The sequence below is a fragment of the Rhinatrema bivittatum genome, chromosome 11 (assembly GCF_901001135.1).
Source record: "Rhinatrema bivittatum chromosome 11, aRhiBiv1.1, whole genome shotgun sequence".
Lineage (NCBI taxonomy): Eukaryota > Metazoa > Chordata > Amphibia > Gymnophiona > Rhinatrematidae > Rhinatrema > Rhinatrema bivittatum.
The window spans coordinates 44,007,239-44,028,863 of NC_042625.1; the positions used below are offsets into that span (position 1 = coordinate 44,007,239).

The 21,625-nt window shown below is 45.7% G+C and overlaps 1 protein-coding gene across 6 annotated transcripts in view; it reads left to right on the plus strand.

The window, feature by feature from the left end:
- The window catches only part of LOC115100599 (E1A-binding protein p400-like), a 274,887-nt gene extending 253,509 nt beyond the window's left edge, over positions 1-21,378 (plus strand). For 5 of the 6 annotated variants that reach the window (XM_029619158.1, XM_029619157.1, XM_029619159.1 and 2 more), the window contains 5 exons: positions 91-253; positions 766-899; positions 1,541-1,687; positions 17,193-17,270; positions 17,481-21,378. In XM_029619158.1, coding sequence (XP_029475018.1) covers positions 91-253; positions 766-899; positions 1,541-1,687; positions 17,193-17,270; positions 17,481-17,597 — 639 coding nt within the window. In that variant the 3' untranslated portion in view covers positions 17,598-21,378. The other variant, XM_029619160.1, reaches the window with a different exon arrangement.
- Positions 21,379-21,625: the final 247 nt, after the last annotated feature.

A 21,625-nucleotide genomic window follows, 5' to 3' on the forward strand; every position in this document is an offset into this window, starting at 1 on the left:
CTCACACATGGGAAGGGGTTACCACTTAGCAGTACTGCTCAGTTATTGCAAGTGCAATCATGTAAAAAAATGAAAGCCTTGTTTCCCCAGCTGCAGGCTCAGGGGCAGACAGCCCAGACCGCACAGGTGGCACTGGCCAAGCCTCCGGTGGTGTCAGTTCCAGCCGCCGTTGTATCGTCTGCAGGGGTCACGACCCTCCCAGTGACCGTGGCAGGGATTAGTGTCGCTATCGGGCAGCCTCAGAAAGCAGCAGGTATCCATTTATGCTTTTTTCCCAAATCATACTTTTACCCAGAGTTTTAAACATCTACGGAGAGAAAGAGGTGTTTTTCAACCAAACACCTAGCTAAAAAAATAAACTTTAAAATGATTACCCTCTGAAAACTGTTTGGAGGCCTCTGTGAAATGATTTGATAACAAGTCTTGCTTACAGTGGACACAGTTCCTTATCACCAGGATTACACAGCGATGGAACTGAAGCAGTTTCTCTGAATTGTCAGGAAAACCTGACATTTGGATTAGTTGTTTATAGCGCTGCTTATGGTTAGTAGTACTATACAAATGAGAAGCTGTATGAACAGTATCCAGTGCACTCGAAAGCTTAGCAAAACTTGTCTTTTCACCTTTGTTGCAACTTTTAAAACATTTGTTCCCCTAAGAAAGGTTTCGGCTCCATCCAGCTACTTGTTTGTTTTCCATTTTCTTTTAACAAATTGTATTTCTGGCAGGTTAATTTCTTGTGCCTTTGCTTTTCTTTCTCTGCAGGTGGGCAGACCGTGGTTGCACAGCCACTGAATGTCCAGCAGCTTTTGAAGCTCAAGCAGCACCATGCAGCACAGCAGTCACAGAAAAGTATCCAGCCCCAGACCACCGCAGCCCAAGCCACTGTGCAGCAGAAAGTAAGCGTTTCCGGTATTTTGCTTCTCGGTTCCAACATTTATTTTCTGCTTTCTTTCAGGAGCTTTAGGTATATATTGCTTGGTGTATTCATCTTCTCACATGATGCTTTTCCCCTCCATCTTTCATCAGGCAGCCAACTTGCACATTCCATAGTATGCTCCGCTTTCTCGTTTCATCCCCATGAAGGCCAAACAGCAGCAAGAGCAGAGCGCAGTTCCCTAGGAGCTCATCCCAGCCTTGCTGAGTAGTGGATATGGTTTTTTTATAATGTAGCTAGTATAATGCTTTAGCAGTACAACCAGTCTCCCATCTGGCCCAATGGACAAGATGTGCCCATACTAGGAACCACACCCAGCTCAATTCAGAAAGCCCATTAATGGTTTTGCCTGCTGTAATATAGACTTTGCTGAATTGGATAATGGTCTCACTTATAATCCAAACTCTTAGTTGATCTGCAGGTCCAACATTTAGATGAACTAGATATTGCAGCTTAATCCAAACTTCTCTAGCTCCTCTATGTCCTTTCCCTGCCTAATACAATACAGAAAACATTGATGTTCATGTCTCCTAGAAATGTTAAAAGTTTACTATGTATTTTATTTGTTCTCATAACTCTTTACTGTCTGCTGTCTCAATCAAGATTACTGCACAACAGGTGACTGTCCAAGCCCAGCAACAGAAAGTCACCTACACCACTCAGTCTGCTATCAAGACCCAATTCCTAACGAACCCTATTGGGCCAGCCCAGAAAGCAGCTGGGACTCAGCCAGTTCAGACCCAGATTCAGGTACATGGAACTGTGTGTTCTGGCTTCATTTTTTCTCTGTTGTGTGCTTTGCTTTTATAAAATGATGAAAGGAAATTTCACATACTTAGGGTCCACCTGATGTATTGGTTGCTTATAACCACAGACTCCTGTTTCCTGAAGCACATTTTTCAAGATTCTGCGGCAGGAGTTTTCAGTGTGTAGCAAATTTGAATTATTTTGTGTAAATATTCACATCTCACCATGCAAAATAATGTACAATTTTTTTCAATTAAAAATTGACATTGTTTTTAAACAATATTTACTAAGTCAAAAAAAAAACTATTTATCAAGTAAGTTAAGGTCTTAACTGTGAAATGACAATTTTGTTTTGAACTGAAATACAATGCAGTCATCCATACTGTATTTTCTTGTGGAAGTTCTTGTCTTTCTGAGTATAAGAGCTTATGTATGCTGAAATTGCCCTCTGTTAATTATACAGAAAAATATGTATTCATATATTGAACAAATGGTAGCAGACATAAACAAGGAGGTGAATTAACAAAAGTCTGAAACTTACGAGCAGTAATGCCAGTTGTCATGGCTTCTATTAATTGAATTTAATGCTGTCTCAACAAGCTGCCAGTGCAACACCAGCAGTAGCAGACTTCAAAAACAAATCCAGGATTTTGAATTGGTATATGGTTGACCTCATATGCAGGTGCATGAAGCTTTTTATAAAGAATGTCCCTTTAGAAGAATTTCATCATTCCATTCAGGAATTATATCAAAATCTTTGATTTACAAACCTTTGAGGGATCAAACATTCTGACTTCTTTCTCTGTCCACTGCCAGTTCACCCGCTCCCCTTTTGATCCCTTCAGAACAGGACGGGAGGGGCTGGATTAGGGAGTAGAGTACCTTTCTTCCTGTTCGTACCCTGGATTAGTCCAGATGAGTGAGTTTATGCCTCCCTACCAGCAGATGGAGGCAGAGAACAAAACTTTGAGGCACTGCTAAATAACCAAGAGTGCCACCTGCAGTCCCTCAGTATTTCTCTGTCTCCAGCAGATGGTAGAGGTGCATACCTGCAGTCTGAAGTTTTCAAGAAATTTAAAGATTAAGAATTGAGAAGATTTCATTCCCCAAGATGTTTGAATCCTTCGTGGGCCATCCCTTGGGTAGAGCAGGGCGAGTAGGGGGTTGGTGATCCCTGGGGAGCTCTGCTGGTGATTCCAGTTCTCTGTACATACCCGGATCAGTCCAGACACCTGGGTTTTGCCTCCCCTCCAGCAGATGGAGACAGAGAAGTTTTAAAACAACCCTGCCCTATATACCAAGGTAGGACAAACTGTAGTGATCAGTGTAATCAGGATTCTTTATTGGTGTTAGCCCGACTCTGGCCGAGTTTCGCTCACGCAGGAGCTGCCTCAGGGGCTACTGTACCAATGGTTGCTTGAATGATCTTATATGAATAATATGAGAACTTCACATCATATCAATTGGAATTATGGTAAGTTGACTCAACCTTTCTTTCTTTTCAACTATGTGACTTAGATATTACAGCATTAAGAGTGGCGTTCATTTTTTTAAAACATCGATCACACTCTGATTTGCAAAGTTACTGTCTCTACGTTGAGTCAACTTACCATAATTCCATAAGTCCTCTGGGGGGGAGTGCCAGCGGGTCCAGCCTCTCCAGTAACAGAGGATAGCCCTGAGGGGGCTGCTGATTCCTCTTCGGATTCCTCCTTTTCTTTGGAGTTCGTGCTGCTACTCCACAAGGCCTTTAAGGCAAAGAAGGCAGGGAAAAAACTGCCTGCGGAGAAGATCTCTTTGCAGCCGCCGAACAAAAAGTCACGGAAGCTCTCCAGTTCTAAAGGAGGGTCTGAGCACCAAAAGGGCAAACGGCCATTACGGTCGGTGCCGGCTGGGACGGATTCACACTCCACATCACAGGACGATCCAAATCAACAACCCAAACCTCCGGGGGAGGGCCGATGGTGACGCGGATCCACAACAGGACTTAAACCGAGGGTCTCAGGCTATGGAAGGCGATGACCCGAAAGTGGTTCGCAGCTAGGTTTGGAAGTACCGTCGGCGGAATCTCAGCTGGGAGCTATGGATCCGGTGTTGCTGGGCCTAAGGGGTCCTACCATTTCTTTCCCTTTCTATTTCTCGGCAACTGACCTGCTGTTCAGGGAATGGGACACCCCAGACTTGGGGTTGAAGGTCAGTAAAGCTATGGACAAGCTATATCCTCTGCCGGAGGAAGCATTGGATCTTCTGCGAGTTCCCAAGGTGGATGCAGCGGTGTCTGCTGTCACCAAGAAAACCACCATTCCAGTCACGGGGGCGACGGCCCTCAAGGACCTGCAGGACAGAAAATTGGAACTTCAACTTAAAAAGGTTTTTGAAGTGTCAGCGCTGGGTGTCCGAGCGGCATGCAGGTCTTCGCTGGGCGCAGCAGCTCCAGGCCAACGCTGACCTTTCAGAGGGTGATTCTCTCCAGGCAGGTCATCTGGAGGCGGTTATTGCTTACAGCGCCGATGCACTGTATGATCTGTTGCGGACGTCGGCCAGGTCTATGGTTTCCGCGGTCTCCATGCGTAGGCTTCTATGGTTAAGAAACTGGGCAGCGGATGTCTCGTCTAAGGCTCGGCTCGCTACCCTTTAAAGGCAAGTTGCTGTTTGGCAAGGATTTGGAAGACATGATCCAATCTCTGGGAGAGAACAAGGTTCATAAACTGCCAGAGGACAGGCCCAGGTCAAGAGGTTCCTTTACAGCTCGGTCCTGTTTCCGGGGTAATAGGAGGCCCCGACCTGCGCGATCGACTGGATCATCCTTTCGCCCAGGTTCAAGCAGACAACAGTCATGGTCTCAGTCCTTTCGAGGAAGATGTTTCGGCAGACCTAGTAACTCCCAGTCTGCATCTCGGGCTAAGTCATCACAATGAGATACAGCCGGTCCATTCCTCGGTACCAGTTGTGGGGGCCAGACTATCGCTCTTCTTCAAGGAATGGGCCAAGTTGATGTCAGACCAGTGGGTCCTCACTGTGATAAGTCAAGGTTACGCTTTAGATTTTGTTCGGTGCCCGTGGGACAAGTTTCTGATCTCTCCATGCGCGTACCGAGAAAAGCAAGAGGTGGTACAAGACACGCTGCAATGCCTGCTGGACTTGGGAGCTATAATGCCGGAGGAGCTGCTATTCTATTTACTTCACAGTCCCCAAGAAGGAGGGCACTTTCCGACCGATCTTAGATCTAAAAAGAGTCAACAAATGTCTTCGGGTCCCCCAATTCCGAATGGAAAATCTTCGGTCAGTCATCGTCTCGGTAAGGAAAGGAGAGTTTCTGGCTTCTCTGGATCTCACGAAGCATATCTCCATATAGGCATCAGGTCGGCCCACCAGAAGCTCCTCAGGTTCTGCATACTGGGAAGTCACTACCAGTTCCAGGCTCTACCTTTCGGTCTAGCCACCATGCCCAGAACTTTCACCAAGGTAATGGTCGTGGTAGCAGCACAGCTCCGGAGGGAAGGCTTGTTGGTACATCCCTATCTGGACGATTGGCTGATTCGGGCGAAATCCGAGGTTCTGTGTCGGTCATCCATCTGCAGCTTTTGAGATCGCTCAGCTGGGTGGTCAACCTTGCCAAGAGTCGTCTGACTCCCTCTCAGTCTTTGGAATTTCTGGGAGCCCTGTTCGACATGGAGCAGGGGAAAGTGTTTCTCACTACAGAGCACGTGGTCAAGCTGCAGGGACAGGTGAGGGACTTGCTATCCAAACGGGTTCCCAGAGTGAGAGATTACTTGAAAGTCCTGGGATCCATGACTTCCACTCTGGAGTTGGTACCCTGGGCCTTTGCACATATGCGGCCATTACAATCAGCATTGCTGTCCCGGTGGAATCCGGTTTCCAAACAGTTTCACCTGCCCCTTCCCCTTACGGATTCAGCGAGGTGCAGTCTCGACGGGTGGCTCATCTTGGACCATTTGGAGCGGGGAGTTCCTCTGGTGACGCCCGACTGGACAGTGCTCACCACAGATGCCAGTCTCTCCAGCTGGGGAGCAGTTTGTCTGGGGAAATCAGTGCAGGGGCAGTGGTCCAGAGAGGAAGTTCAGTGGTCAATCAACCGATTGGAGACTAGGGCAATGGCCCTAGCCTTACAAGCCTTTCTCCCACTCCTTCGGGGGAAGTTGGTCAGAGTATTGTCTGACAATGCAACCATGGTAGCCTATATCAATCGCCAAGGGGGAACCAAGAACCAACTGGTGGCAGCGGAAGCGCAGCAGTTGATACGCTGGGCAGAGCAGCACCTCGTAAGCAATGCCGCATCTCACATTGCCGGAGTAGACAACGTACAGGCAGACTTCCTCAGTTGCCACCGTCTCGATCCCGGGGAATGGCAGTTGTCCGACAAGGCCTTCCAGCTCATATGCAGCAATTGAGGCACGCCATGCATGGATCTGATGGCCACATTCAAGAATGCCAAGGCTCCACGCTTCTTCATTCACCGCAGAGAGACAGGAGCCGAAGGCGTCGATGCTCTGGTTCTTCCCTGGCCAGCGAACATCTTACTATACATGTTTCCTCCCTGGCCTCTGATAGGCAAAGTGATCCGGCATATCGAGCTCCATCCGACGGAGGTGATTTTAGTAGCTCCGGAGTGGCCGAGACGTCCCTGGTTTGCGGATCTGCTCAATCTGACCGCCACGGAGCCCCTTCGGTTTTGGGAGTCTGCGGCTCTCCTGTATCAAGGCCCCATCTGTTTGGAAGAGGCGGATCACTTCTGTCTAGCGGCATGGCTTTTGAGAGGCAGCGGTTAAAAAGTAAAGGTTATTCTGACACGGTGGTAGCTATGTTGCTGCACTCGTGCAAACCATCTATTTCTCAAGCTTTTGTCAGAGTGTGGAAAGTTTTTGAAGCCTGGTGTCTGGACCATGAGGTAAATCCCACGCAAGCGTCAGTGTCAGACATTCTGTGTTTTCTTCAGGCCAGACTTTCTAAAGATCTGTCCTGTAGTTCACTCTGAGTACAGGTGGCGGCGCTCAGTTGTCTACGAGGTAAGATTCAGGGCGTAGCTCGTTTTCTTCAAGGAGCAAAGCACTTACGCCCTCCGCTCTGCCATCTGTGTCCATCCTGGAACCTGAATTTGGTCCTTTCAGCTTTGTATGCTCCGCCCTTTGAGCCTCTAAAGCGGACAACGCTGAAGGATCTCACGCTGAAAATAATGTTCTTGATAGCTGTTTCTTCGGCCCATCGGGTATCGGAATTACAGGCATTGTCGTGCAGGGAGCCTTTCTTACAGATTTCAGATTCAGGGGTTTCCTTGCGGACAGTTCCTTCCTTTCTTCCGAGGTAATGTCTTTGTTTCACTTGAATCAGTCAATAGATCTTCCGTCCTTTTCAGATTTGGACCGTTTGGATCCCGTTGCTAAGGATTGCTAAGGATTTACGGAAATTGGATGTCCGTAGGACTCTGTTACGATATCTGGAGGTTACGAATTCCTTCCGTATATCAGAACATCTCTTTGTGTTATGGAGTGTTCCAAAAAGAGGTAATATGGCCTCTAAAACTACGATAGCTCGTTGGCTGAAGGAAGCTATAAGTTCTGCGTATTTACTGCGTGGTAAGATGGTACCGGTTGGTCTTCGTGCCCATTCTACACAGTCACAAGCTGCTTCATGGTGGAATGTCATCACGTTTCACCCCAGGAAATTTGCAGGGCTACTTGGAAGTCGTTGCAGATTGGATGTTCGATCTCCGGATTCTGGGAGCTTTGGAGAAGGAGTGCTCCGAGCGGGCCTCTCCGGCTCCCACCCTAGGTAAGTTAGCTCTGGAACATCCCAGGTGTCTGGACTGATCCGGGTACATACAAGGAAAGGAAAATTGATTCTTACCTGATAATTTTCGTTCCTGTAATACCACGGATCAGTCCAGAGCCCCACCCGTTGTATACACAAAAGTAACGGGAGAGTCCACTCGTGCAACTTTTATTAGTAATTGTACTACAATCTGTTGATCGCTTGTTCTCATGGTTCAGCGAGTTCTGTTCCCAGTTGGGGGTTGGCCTGAGCCTTCTTAGATATGGGACAGTTAGTTAGGTTTCAGGTGTACATAGTTTTGATCCATTCTGCTTTGACAATGAGTAAGACTGATGGACTGTGGGTGGCACCTTGATATATAGGGCAGGGTTGTTTTAAAACTTCTGTCTCCATCTGCTGGAGGGGAGGCAAAACCCAGGTGTCTGGACTGATCCGTGGTACTACAGGAACGAAAATTATCAGGTAAGAACCAATTTTCCTTTCTCTCATCCCCTCTGGGTCCCTGTTGCCTGCCTGGGCTCAGCCATCTTCATCAGAAGCAGGGAAGTATTTTCAGTTTTCTACCTTTTCTGTGTCTGTGTCTCTTTAATTAAGTTGCTTAAAACAAAAAGTTAAAAGAAGAGGAATGTGCCAGTGCAGCTATAGGCTGTGCTCCAGCGGCTGGCTTCAGGTTTCACAGCCGGGAGGCAGCTCAAGGTGAGCGGGGCCGAATTTGTGTGTCAGGGCCGATGGGGCTGGGTCAGCACCCGCACAGCGCCGCTTGTAGTGCTTGCAGGCAGGGTTTAATTTTAGGCCACTTTTGTCAGCATGCTGTCTCCCACACTGCGTGAGAAAGTTTGCCGGGACTGCAGCTTATGGCACTCTCGCCTCGTTTCGGCTGCGCTTTACAGAGAAGGCGCCTCTGGAGGGGCGGGGACCTCCGCGGGCACCCCGTGGATGGGGGGGGGGCAGCAGGAACCCGAATTTGGTGGGGCAGGTTTTGGAGACCTCAGGGGTTTGAGGAACCGGCGGTCATTTTGTGCACACGTGCTGGGAGCCAGCTGCTGTCAGGCCTCGGGAATCCCCTCCCATCCTTTTTCCTGCAGAACAAGACCCTGATGGTGGCAGGGCGGGGGAGCAGCCGCAGGGATTGGGATCCGGACCCCCCTTCTTCAGATCCTGAAACTTTTTCTCCATATTTCGTCCTTTTGATGCATAAGGCCTATTTGGACAGGAAGGGAGCTCGGAAAAAAAGTCCTTTGCCTAAGAAGTCCTGGGTGGCGAAGAAGCCTAAGCAGGCCGAGTCTGAAGGTTTCCTGAGGCTCTTGGGTCTCAAAAGATCCACAGTGGAGGAAGACACGTCCAGTGAGACAGATGATCCTGATCAGGTACAGGGAGATCCAGTAGATCCAGGTAAGAACCCTGTTGGTACAGTGCTGGATCCATCGCTGGATCCGGGTCAGATCCTAGCACTCCTGTAGGGGATCCTATGCAGGATCCGGATGAGATTCCAGCTGCGGACAGGGACGATCCTCGGGTTGTCTGTTTGTTCCACAGGGAGGAGTTGAGCCCGTTAATCCCCCAGTTTCTGGTAGAACTGGGGATTAAGGTCACTCAAGAGGAGTCGGACAATGAGGGAGTGAACCCGGTCCTGAAGGGATTACGTGGGTCCCCTAAGGCTTTCCTGTTACCTAAGATGGTGAAGACGTTGGTGGATCTGGAGTGGGAATCTTCCAAATTGGGCTTGAAGGTAGCCAGAGCAATGGCCAAATTATATCCCTTGCCAGAACAGACCCTGGAGTTGTGTAAGGTTCCCAATGTGGATGCGGCAGTATCCGCGGTTACCAAGAAGACTACCATTCCAGTGGCAGCTGCAGTGGCGTTGAAGGATATTCAGGATCGAAAACTGGAAATCCTCCTTAAAAGGTTGTTTGAAGTTTCAGCTCTGAGCTTGGTGCAGCATTTTGTAGCAGTCTGATGTAGAGAGCCTGCTTGTGCTGGGTTCAGAAGGAGCACGATAAGAGGTCAGGATCAACTATAGAGGCGGCGCAAGTGGCCCGCTTGGAAGCAGGAGCAGCCTATGTGGCGGATGTTCTATACGAATGATTCAGACTTTTGCCAGAAGCATGGTCTCGGTGATGGCTGCGAGGAGACTCCTGTGGTTTAAGAAATTGGTTGGTGGATGTGTGGTCTAAAGCCCAGCTGTCTAACTTGCCCTTTAAGAGGAAGTTGCTGTTTGGAGAAGATCTGGAGCAGCTCATGAAGCAAAAGGGGGAATCTAAGGGTAAAAAGTTGCCCGAGGACAAGAAGATCCCCGAGAAGATTTTTCTTCAGCCTTCTTGATTTTGGGAGGCAAGAAGGTTTCGCGCTGGCTGCCCCAAAGCGGAGTTCTGGCCGACAGCAGTCCTTTCGAGCCCAGCACAGGCCCCCGAGAGACAGTGGGTCCCAAGGTGGAGACGGTAACAAGATTGGGCAATGAAGGCGTGCGGGACCACTCCTCTCCAGAGGCCATTAGAGGGAGGCTGGCCCTATTTTATGAGGAGTGGACCAGTGGGTCCTGCAGGTGGTGAGAGAAGGCTATGCTTTAGAATTTTCTAGACTGCTCTGGAGCTGACCCAATCCCTGGAATATCTAGGAGCTCGCTTCGATACTTGGCTGGGGAAGGTGTTTCTGACTACGGAAAGAGTCCTCAAGTTGCAGAGTCAGGTCCTTCGGTTACTGGACTTGTCGGTGCCCAGGGTCTGGGATTACCTGCAGGTGCTGGGTTCCATGGCATCTACGTTGGAGTTAGTGCCATGGCCTTTGCTCACATGCATCCTCTGCAAGGGGTTCTGTTATCTCATTGGAATCCACTGTCGGAAGAATTTCAGCTTCCTTTACTGTTGCCGGAGGATGCCAGGTCCAGTCTTTCCTTGTGGCTGACTCGGTACAGTCTGTAGAAAGGGATGGATCTGGAAGTACCCAACTGGTTGCTAGTGACCACGATGCCAGCCTCTCGGGCTGGGAGGTGATTTGCCAAGGGAAATCAGCCCAAGGTCATTTGTAGCTGGAAGAGGCAACTTGGTCTATAAATCGGCTGGAAACCAGGGTGGTGCGCAAGGCCTTGTTAGCGTTTCTTTCGCTCATCCGGGACAAGTCTGTGCAAGTGTTCTCCAACAATGAGACAACATTGGCGTACATCAATCAGCAGGGCGGCATGAAGACTTGTCTGGTAGCGCTGGAGGCACAAGAATTGTTTGAATGGGTGGAGAAACATCTGCGGCAGATAGTTGCTTCTCATGTGGCCGGAGTGGACAATGTGCATGCGGACTTCCTCAGCAGGCAGCATCTGGATCTGGGGGAATGGGAGTTGGTGGAGGCCTTCGCGTTGCTGCAGGCAAGGTGGGGCAAACCAGTGGTGGACCTCATGGCGACTCCAGCGAATGCCAAAGTGGTTCAGTTTTTCAGTCGCAGAAGGGAGGTCGGATCAGAGGTCATCGACACTATCGTTCAACCATGGCCAACGCACCTGTTGCTGGAAATGTTTCCCCCATGGCCCTTCGTAGGTCGGGAGCTGTGGCGCATCGAACTACAACCGGGGTAGGGTGATTCTGGTAGCGCCCAAGTGGCCACAGCGGCTGTGGTTTGCGGATCTTCTGCGTCTGGCGGTAGACAGTCCCGTTCACTTGTCTACCTCTCGGGGTTGCTGTGGCATATATTTTCAGACCAGGAGGATCACTTCTGTCTAGCGGCTTGCTTTTGAGAGGCGGTGGCTTCCACTTCAGTGGCTTATGTCCGAGTATAGAAAGTCTTTGAATCTTGGTGTTTGTAGAACAGGGTGTACATTCCTCAGGTCTTGATCTTCTCGCAGAGTGGTTTAGCGAAGGGTTTTGCCCATAATTCCTTTCTGGTCCAAATAGCAGCAGTTCCCTTCATGGCAGGATGCAGGGTTACCATTAGCGTCACATCTGGATGTGGTTCGTTTTCTAAAAGGAGCAAAACATCTGTGTCCTCTGGTACGGAAGATCTGTCCGAAAGGAATCTGAATTTGGTTCTTCGTGTGCTGTGTGGTCCTTCCATTGAACGAATGCGGAAGGCGTTGTTGAAAGATTTAACCCTGAAGACTGTTTTCCTGGTGGCCATCTGCTCAGCTTGGCGAATATTAGAGCGACAAGTGTTATCATGCAGGGATCTCTTCCTCCGGATGGAGGATAGAGTTTCCTTAAGTACGGTTCCTTCTTTCTTGCCGAAGGTGGTATCCTCCTTTCACCTCAATCAGGTTGTCAAGCTTCCGGAATTTCCGAACTTGACAGCCAATGCTCTGATGGCTAGGGAGCTTCACTTTTTGGATGTGCGTCAAATTCTTTTGCGATATCTCAAGACGACCAATGCCTTTCAGAGATCAGATCATCTGTTTGTCCTGTTCGGTGGAGCAAAGAAGGGAAATAAGGCTTCCAAAGGCACTATTGCCCATTGGTTAAAAGAGATGATAGCGTTGGCTTACATCTGTAAGGGCCGGTTGATGCCGGAAGGGTTGAGAGCGCATTCCACTAGGGTGCAGGTAACCTCATAGGCAGAGTGTCAGCTTTTCTCTCCGCAGGAGATCTGTTGTGTGGCAACCCTAGAGGAGGCGATGTTTGGGGAAAGTGTATTGCGCGCGGGTCTTTCAGGTTCCAGCCCAGAATAAAGGGGCTTGGGTACATCCCACTCGTCTGGACTGATCCGGGGTATGAACAGTAAAGGAAAATTGGTTCTTACCTGCTAATTTTCGTTCATGAAGTACCATAGATCAGTCCAGAGACTCGTCCCTATCTGTCAAAAGACTTCCTCGCTTCTGGCTATGGCTGAGCTGACAGAGCTGGCATATGATATACTCAGACTGGCAGCCCTGGTGCTGTCTTGGAGGAAGAAGATCTCATGATTGGAGAGCATCAACCTGGTGCAGCAGGAAAGAATCCTGTAGCAAGGACCTGCTCTCCAGGTGATGCATTGTCCTTTCGTACTGAGGATATCTCCCCAAGGCCTACAGCCCAGGAGGGAAGGGTTAGGTCTGCCGTCATAGTTGGTGATTCGATTATTAGGAATGTAGACAGCTGGGTGGCTGGTGGGTGTGAGGATCACCTGGTAACATGCCTACCTGGTGCAAAGGTGGCGGACCTCACGTGTCACCTAGTTAGGATTTTAGACAGTGCTGGGGAGGAGCCGGCAGTCGTGGTACATGTGGGCACCAACGACATAGGAAAATATGGGAGGGAGGTTCTAGAAGCCAAATTTAGGCTCTTAGGTAGAAAGCTTAAATCCAGAACCTCCAGGGTAGCATTCTCTGAAATGCTCCCTGTTCCACACGCAGGTCACCAGAGGCAGGGGGAGCTCCGGAGTCTCAATGCGTGGATGAGACGATGGTGCAAGGAAGAGGGATTCAGTTTTGTTAGAAACTGAGGAACCTTTTGGGGAAGGGGGAGTCTGTTCCGAAGGGATTGTCTCCACCTTAACCAGGGTGGAACCAGATTGCTGGCGCAAACCTTCAAAAAGGAGATAGAGCAGCTTTTAAACTAGAACAAAGGGGAAAGCCTACAGTCGCTCAGCAGCACATGGTTCGGAGAGAGGTATCTTCAAAGGATACTAATGATGCATTAGAATTAGGGCATCCCAACAGTGAGGTTCCAATAATAAGAAAAGTAGTCCAAGTGCCTGTAACTAAAAACTCACCTGAGCTAAAAAATTCTAACTTATCCCTATCAATTAAAAAGCAGAATGAAAATACAAACAAAAAACAAACTTTGAAATGTTTGTATGCTAATGCCAGAAGTCTAAGAAATACGATGGGAGAATTAGAATGTATAGCAGTGAATGATGACATAGACTTAATTGACATCTCAGAGACATGGTGGAAGGAGGACAACCAATGGGACAGTGCTGTACTGGGGTACAAATTATATCACAATGACAGAGAGGAGCACCCGGGAGGCGGTGTGGTGCTTTATGTCCGGGATGGCATAGAGTCCCAACAGGATAAATATCCTGCATGAGACTAAATGCACAATTGAATCTTTATGGGTAGAAATCCCTTGTGTGTCGGGGAAGACTATAGTGATAGGAGTATACTACCGCCCACCTGGTCAAGATGGTAAGACTGACAGTGAAATGCTAAGAGAAATTAGGGAAGCTAACCAAATTGGTAGTGCTGTAATAATGGGAGACTTCAATTACCTGTATAGAAACACGTGGTATTTAAAAATTTAAACAATCACAACGCTATGAAACTTTATCATGTATGTTTAAGGACCATCATACCACCCACAGTGCTCACAAGTCAAACTTGCATCTCATGCACTTTCACAGGGTCACATTTAATCAATTGGTCCAGATGGAAGGCATCAAAATTCAATTTTGTGTACTTTTTTTGAGTTTTTTACTATATATATTAAAAAGGTGACTTCCCTTGTTTCTGGGTTATCGGGGTTGCTTATCCCGTAGCTGTCGGGGTAACTTGCATGAGATGCAAGTTTGACTTGTGAGCACTGTGGGTGGTATGATGGTCCTTAAACATACATGATAAAGTTTCATAGCGTTGTGATTGTTTAAATTTTTAAATACCACGTGTTTCTATACAGTTCATTTCAATCGTGGGATTTCCCATTAAGAGAATTTGTGTGTTTAGACTTCAATTACCCCAATATTGACTGGGTAAATGTATCATCGGGACTCGCTAGAGAGATACAGTTCCTGGATGGAATAAATGATTGCTTTATGGAGCAATTGGTTCAGGAACCGACGAGAGAGGGAGCAATTTTAGATCTAATTCTCAGTGGAGCACGGGATTGGTGAGAGAGGTAACGGTAGTGGGGCCGCTTGGCAATAGTGATCATAATATGATCAAATTTGAATTAATGACTGGAAGGGGGACAGTAAGCAAATCCATGGCTCTCGTGCTACACTTTCAAAAGGGAAACTTTGATAAAATGAGAAAAATAGTTAGAAAAAAAACTGAAAGGAGCAGCTACAAAAGTAAAAAGTGTGCAAGAGGCATGGTCATTGTTAAAAAAAATACGATCCTAGAAGCACAGTCCAGATGTATTCCACACATTAAGAAAGGTGGAAAGAAGGCAAAACGATTACCGGCAAGGTTAAAAGGGGAGGTGAAAGAAGCTATTTTAGCCAAAAGATCATTCAAAAATTGAAAGAAGGATCCAACAGAAGAAAATAGGATAAAGCATAAACGTTGGCAAGTTAAATGTAAGACATTGATAAGACAGGCTAAGAGAGAATTTGAAAAGAAGTTGGCCATAGAGGCAAAAACTCACAGTAAAAACCTTTTTAAATATATATGAAGCAGAAAGCCTGTGAGGGAGTCAGTTGGACCGTTAGATGATCGAGGGGTTAAAGGGACACTTAGAGAAGATAAGGCCATCGCGGAAAGATTAAATAATTTCTTTGCTTCGGTGTTTACTGAAGAGGATGTTGGGGAAGTACCCGTACTGGAGAAGGTTTTCATGGGTATTGATTCAGATGGACTGAACCAAATCACGGAGAACCTAGAAGATGCGGTAGACCTGTTTGACAAACTGAAGAGTAATAAATCACCTGGACTGGATGGTATACACCCCAGAGTTCTGAAGGAACTAAAAAATGAAATTTCAGACCTATTAGTAAAAATTTGTAACCTATCATTAAAATCATGCATTGTACCTGAAGACTGGAGGATAGCTAATGTAACCCCAATATTTAAAAAAAGGGCTCCAGGGGTGATCCGGGAAACTTTGGTTAGCCTGACTTCAATGCCAGGAAAAATAGTGGAAAGTGTTCTAAACATCAAAATCACAGAACATATAGAAAGACATGGTTTAAGAACCTGGAATGGCTTTACCCAGGGCAAGTCTTGCCTCACAAATCTGCTTCACTTTTTTGAAGGAATTAATAAACATGTGGATAAAGGTGAACCGGTAGATATAGTGTACTTGGATATTCAGAAGGTATTTGACAAAGTTCCTCATGAGAGGCTTCTAGGAAAAGTAAAAAGTCATGGGATAGGTGGCGATGTCCTTTCGTGGATTACAAACTGGCTAAAAGACAGGAAACAGAGAATAGGATTAAATGGACAATTTTCTCAGTGGAAAGGAGTGGGCAGTGGAGTGCCTCAGGGATCTGTATTGGGACCCTTACTTTTCAATATATTTATAAATGATCTGGAAAGAAATACGACGAGTGAGGTAATCAAATTTGCAGATGATACAAAATTGTTCAGAGTAGTTAAATCACAAGCAGATTGTGATAAATTGCAGGAAGACCTTGTGAGACTGGAAAATTGGGCATCAAAATGGCAGATGAAATTTAATGTGGATAAGTGCAAGGTGATGCATAAAGGGAAAAATAACCCATGCCATAGTTACACAATGTTAGGTTCCATATTAGGTGTTACTACCCAAGAAAGAGATCTAGGCGTCATAGTGGATAACACATTGAAATCATTGGTTGAGTGTGCTGTGGCAGTCAAAAAAGCAAACAGAATGTTGGGAATTATTAGAAAGGGAATGGTGAATAAAAGGGAAAATGTCATAATGCCTCTGTATCGCTCCATGGTGAGACCACACCTTGAATACTGTGTACAATTCTGGTCGCCGCATCTCAAAAAAGATATAATTGCGATGGAGAAGGTACAGAGAAGGGCTACCAAAATGATAAGGGGAATGGAACAGCTCCCCTATGAGGAAAGACTAAAGAGGTTAGGACTTTTCAGCTTGGAGAAGAGACGGCTGAGGGGGGATATGATAGAGGTGTTTAAAATCATGAGAGGTCTAGAACGGGTAGATGTGAATCGGTTATTTACGCTTTCGGATAATAGAAAGACTAGGGGGCACTCCATGAAGTTAGCATATGGCACATTTAAAACTAATTGGAGAAAGTTCTTTTTCACTCAACGCACAATTAAACTCTGGAATTTGTTGCCAGAGGATGTGGTTAGTGCAGTTATATAGCTGTGTTTAAAAAAGGATTGGATAAGTTCTTGGAGGAGACGTCCATTACCTGCTATTAATTAAGTTGACTTAGAAATTAGCCACTGCTATTACTAGCAACGGTAATATGGTATAGACTTCGTTTTTAGGTACTTGCCAGGTTCTTATGGCCTGGATTGGCCACTGTTGGAGACAGGATGCTGGACTTGATGGATCCTTGGTCTGACCCAGTATGGCATGTTCTTTTGTTCTTAGATTATTGAGCAGTGTACATAGTTTGGTATAGTTTTTCTGTTAAATCAAGGGGGCCTAGTTTGCAGGGGGCTCCAGCTTAAGTCTCTGTTCGCCCAAAGTTTATTGGGGTTTGTTATGGTAGACATCTTGGCTTTGGTTCAGGTCAATACTGAGGGACTGCAGGTGGCACTTTTGGTTATGTAGCAGTGCTTCAAAGTTATGTTCTCTGCCTCCATCTGCTGGTAGAGATGCATAAACCCACTCGTCTGGACTGATCCGTGGTACTTTAGGAACGAAAATTAGCAGGTAAGAACCAATTTTCCTTTTGCTCTGTCTACCTCAGCCTCACCCCCTTCTCCTCCCCTCCCTTGCAGGCTGCTTGTGAGGGGAAGGGCTGGAGCAGGAAACAGAGAGCTGAGACTTCAGGCAGGCACCCTGTAGCTTTCTTCAGCTGATTAATTAGGAGGTGGGAAAGCTTCAAGGTTGTTGATTGTGTGGCAAGTTGTAAATTATGTTGTTTCTCCAGAGTGCAGGAACCTATTCAGCACAATTTTTCTCTCCTTTTATAAAAGGTCACAAAGCTTCCACAAGTGGTACAGCAGCAAACCACTGTAACCAGCATACAAACAATGGGTTCCGCCTCCCAACAGGTAGGTTTTAAATCAAAAAATGTTCATGGTTGCATTATAATTAGGTTGCACATAGGTTGCAGAACTATATTAATTTTGTCACATGGCGGAAGAAATATGTGTGTGTCAGTAGTAGTTTAAGGATTTATTTCCTGGAAACTTTCTCATTTTGATCACAAATGTTAAATGAAGCTTCTGTGTTTTGAAGGGGTATTTTCTTCCCTTTTCTAGGTGCAGCCGCAGACGGTGACACTAACACAGACCACAGCTGCAGGACAGCAGCAGCAGGTGCAGGTGATTCCTGCGGGTTCCACTGCTGGGCAAGTGGTACAGCAGAAAATAATCTAAAGATGGACAGTGACCTTATGGTCTCTTCATATGCAAGCTACGGCCCATGCATCAATAACCACCACCCCTGAAGCCTCAATTCAGGTACAGGGGAGGACTCCAGACTGAAGGAACCCACCCAGCAAAAGAACAGGGGACTAAGCCCTGGCGATAATGTGAATAACTTTTTTACACTTCATAGTCCCGACAAGTGAACACTAAATGGCGCAACTCTGTATTACTTAAATGTTGATCTGAACTTTATGGAAAACATTAAATATTTAGAGGGCAATTCTCAAAGCGATTTAAGTAGGCATGAAGCCGTGTTAACTGCTTGTTTTGCATTCCCAGGGGAAGAAAAATACACACAGGGGTGGCATTAACAAATTTTTGCACGTACTTTTCCAGTTATAATCTACCGGCAGAAAAAGTCGGTGCTAGTGACTGCAGCAAGCGTCACAGCATGCTTCCGCTTTTGAGAACTGGTGAAAAGCCCAGTGGACTGCATCCCAGTTCAGCCACCTAACGGCAAAGTACTTGGCTAATTTCTGTACCTACATACCGTTACTTGGTTTTCAGAGAGAAACGCATGAATGACTTCTGTTTGAACGTTAACTACACAGAGGCAGAAGTACTCGCACACTTTACTCCTGCTGTGTATGTTATGGCTGCTCCGGGAGACAGAGCACACATGGAAAATTAAACATTTTGATTCTACGCACACACTTTTCTCCCCTGGGGAGGCCTTCCTATAGCCACATTTTGAAACTGCACTGCTCTGTTTAGCCATGGCTCATGCAGTTTTCACATCCAAGGAGCTGGGAAGCTAACTCTATGCTTGGACACCCAGACCACTCAGAAAAAATGCCCACCAGAAAAGTATCCCAGCCTGAAGTTTGTTTGTTTTAATCCCTCTTGAGGTTTATTTTTTATAGGGGGATATTTGTAAACTGTCCACAGCTTCTTTATACCCACAGACTAAAAATACGCTTGTCATGGAACAACGCATGGATTTTTAGCCACATGGAAGGCTGGGCAGCAGCATTTGATCTTGTGCTACTCCTTCATGGTTCATGATGTCACACGCTCCCCATGCCTGCCACTCAGAGGCTCTGTTAAGATAAATATCCATAAAATAGATGTATATGTTCTCCTGCATTTAAAGCCAGTTTCATGTGGTTACTTATTAACCCACCCTAGAACATTAACTGTATGTCTGTTTCAGTGAATAGACAATGGAGATAATTTTCAAAAGGATTTACTTACATAAAACTGGGTTTTAAAGGGTAAATGCACTTTGCCCATGTAAGTGGGCTTTTGAAAATTGCTACAATAAAGTAAATACATTTTATATTTATTTATGTATTTGTTGCAAATATATAAACTGCCTATCAACATTTCTAGGTGGTTTATCTAGTAACACTCATACAAAATTTAAACAACATAAATACATAAAATAATGGAAACATGAATTCATTAAAAACATAAAATCTTCAAACAACAAAACAGAGATGACCACCAATAAAATCTGCTAAATTACATCATTTAAAGAATCTATTTGAATACATGTGTAAGTGCAAGGACTTTTGAAAAGTGATAGTATGTTACATTTACACTCATAACTCCTTTGAAAATTCCCTCCTATGTGTGCATCTGTTTTATGTTCGCTTAGCTTCACCAAGCCCAAAAGCAGCACTCTGATGAAAATGTGGCCTCACAAATTAGTCATCTGCCCAGCCCAGCTAAAAACACTGCAGTTTATAAAAAAAAAAAACAAATAAGCAAACAATAATAGGAGAGAAAATAAAGAGTTCAGACTCCCAAATGAGATAGATACTGTGGAAGGCACCTTTCTAACTGTATAAAATTCATCCTACAAGTTTATTTTCCTTTAACAAAATAATTGCCTCAAGTGATCAGAACGCAGTTGTTTTTACAGGATTTCTCCCCAGAGGCCTCCTCCCAGGCATGGGCCCCATCCTTAAGGATTTTTTTTTTTAAGATGTGTATTGCTGATAGCAGGAGGTTGGCTCTTGTTCTGTACCCAGTCCCATGTGAAGAATGTGTGCTGGTCCTAGCTGTGTGTGCATGCTCCACCTGGTTTTAGAAGGAACTATGGGATCCCAGAAGTGACAAGAGGACTCTGTTCCTAGGCTGCTCCTGCTAATGATCTGAACGTGCCCATTTAGTGCTCATTCAAAAGGGTGAAGGAACCAGGCCTTTCTAGAACAGTTGTGCTTGCTGCCATGTAATCGCTGGATGTGAACATTTGTAAATATCTTTCATTTGTAAAGGAACCATGTTTTATGTCCTTGCTTTTGATAAGTTATTTGGGTGGACTTTGTTCAGGAAAATGCCTCAACACTCTTTGCTCGCATTCCTTCCTCATTTAAGACAATGGGTATTTTATGGATGTGTTGCATGAACCAAAACTGGATTAAGTTCCTGCTCCAAAATGGCGAATATAAGTTTTTAAAAGAGAATTGTTTAAATTCGTTCATCTTAATATTTGACTACTTAAAATTTCCTCTTGTAAAATCATATGTGAATTTAGAAGAAATAAATGTGGCACCAAACCCCCAGCACCCTCTACCAGTGAGCAAGCATTTGCGGGTGATGCTGTACTCAGAATATAAGAAAAGACATGCAGTACACTAAGCTATTCCAATCCAGCCACACCTCCTAACCCCACACTATGTGGGGGTGCCTGTTCTTAAACCAGTGTGGGGCTCCTCAGAATCTGAGGGCCTTGGGTGGTGGGTAGTTTAATCCTCGCCAAGAGTAAATGGGTATTGAATTTATAACCCTTTTTGTAAAAGGAATATTAAGGCATTTATAATGAATCATTCGTGCCACTGCACAGCCTACAATGAAAAACTTATTCAAGCAGCATTTCACCCCAGCCGACCAGTGTTAGCTGAATATGAAATCCACTCCCCCCTCCAAAAAAAAGCACAGATACATAAGCTAAAATATAGACCTTGTTCTAAAAGGAAAAGACAGTTTCTCCATAATTTGGAGGTTGGTGCATTTCAGTAAAACTTTGTCAGCACTGGTGGTCCTCTGCCTGTGCTCTGTCTACTGGGGGGACTCTGCACAAGGAACTGTCTTCACAGAGCAGATCATTTTAAGAAAGACGTTATTTCCCCCTTTGAGAGGTGGCAAGTGATACCAATTGTCCATGGAAGCTTTTCAGGGTCACTGACATTTGTTTGGTGAAATTTCTGCTTGAACTGATAAGACTGGACAGTTTCAAAATCTTCAAAATGTTCCAAGAATATCTCCACAGAATGCCTGTGAGAAGGAATGCGAGCAACGTGAGGCCGATGCCTGGCAATAGAATAAAACCTAATTTGTTCTGTTCTCAATAGTGCAATGTAAAACTGAGCTATTTCTTCTGTTGCTGCCTTGCTGTACAAGTGAAGAAAATGCCTAAGCTTTCTCCCTTTGCATGAAACTGTACAGCAGCAGATATTGCAGGTAACATAAGCCCTAATATCTGCTGTTGGGCATAGGAAATATATTTCAGCAGTGGAGAAAGATGAGGACATTTTCAAAGCTATTCACTCCTTTTCAGGAGTTTGCCTAAGAAAGGCAAAAAGCTGGCCTGCTTCTCAGTGCAATAGTTTTGTGAATGTGTTACTCATTTAATTTTTTCTGTTACAGTTGATATTCTTTAATTGCACTACATTTCCCTGCCAGGATTGTTTGGAAAGAATGTTTGAGCTGTAAATAATTTGTGAATATGACCATTTGTATGTGATTGTGATATGTGGAACGTGTAATAAAGTGTACATTTGTATTCCTGCGTGTTTAGTGTGTTTTGACAGAGGAGTAAAGATGTCAGCTTGGGCGGCCAGATCATTGCTTGTGAGCCAGCTCGTGCATAACCAGGTTGATGGTACTGCAGAAGACAAATGCAAAATCTGGCAGTGTGCATAGAACATTCTCTTCAGCACATTTTCTATGCTTTCTGTAGCTGCAGTGATCAAATTTCATGAGATGTGAGAGTGAGCCATCTCTGGGTTTTTAACATTCCTTCTCACAGG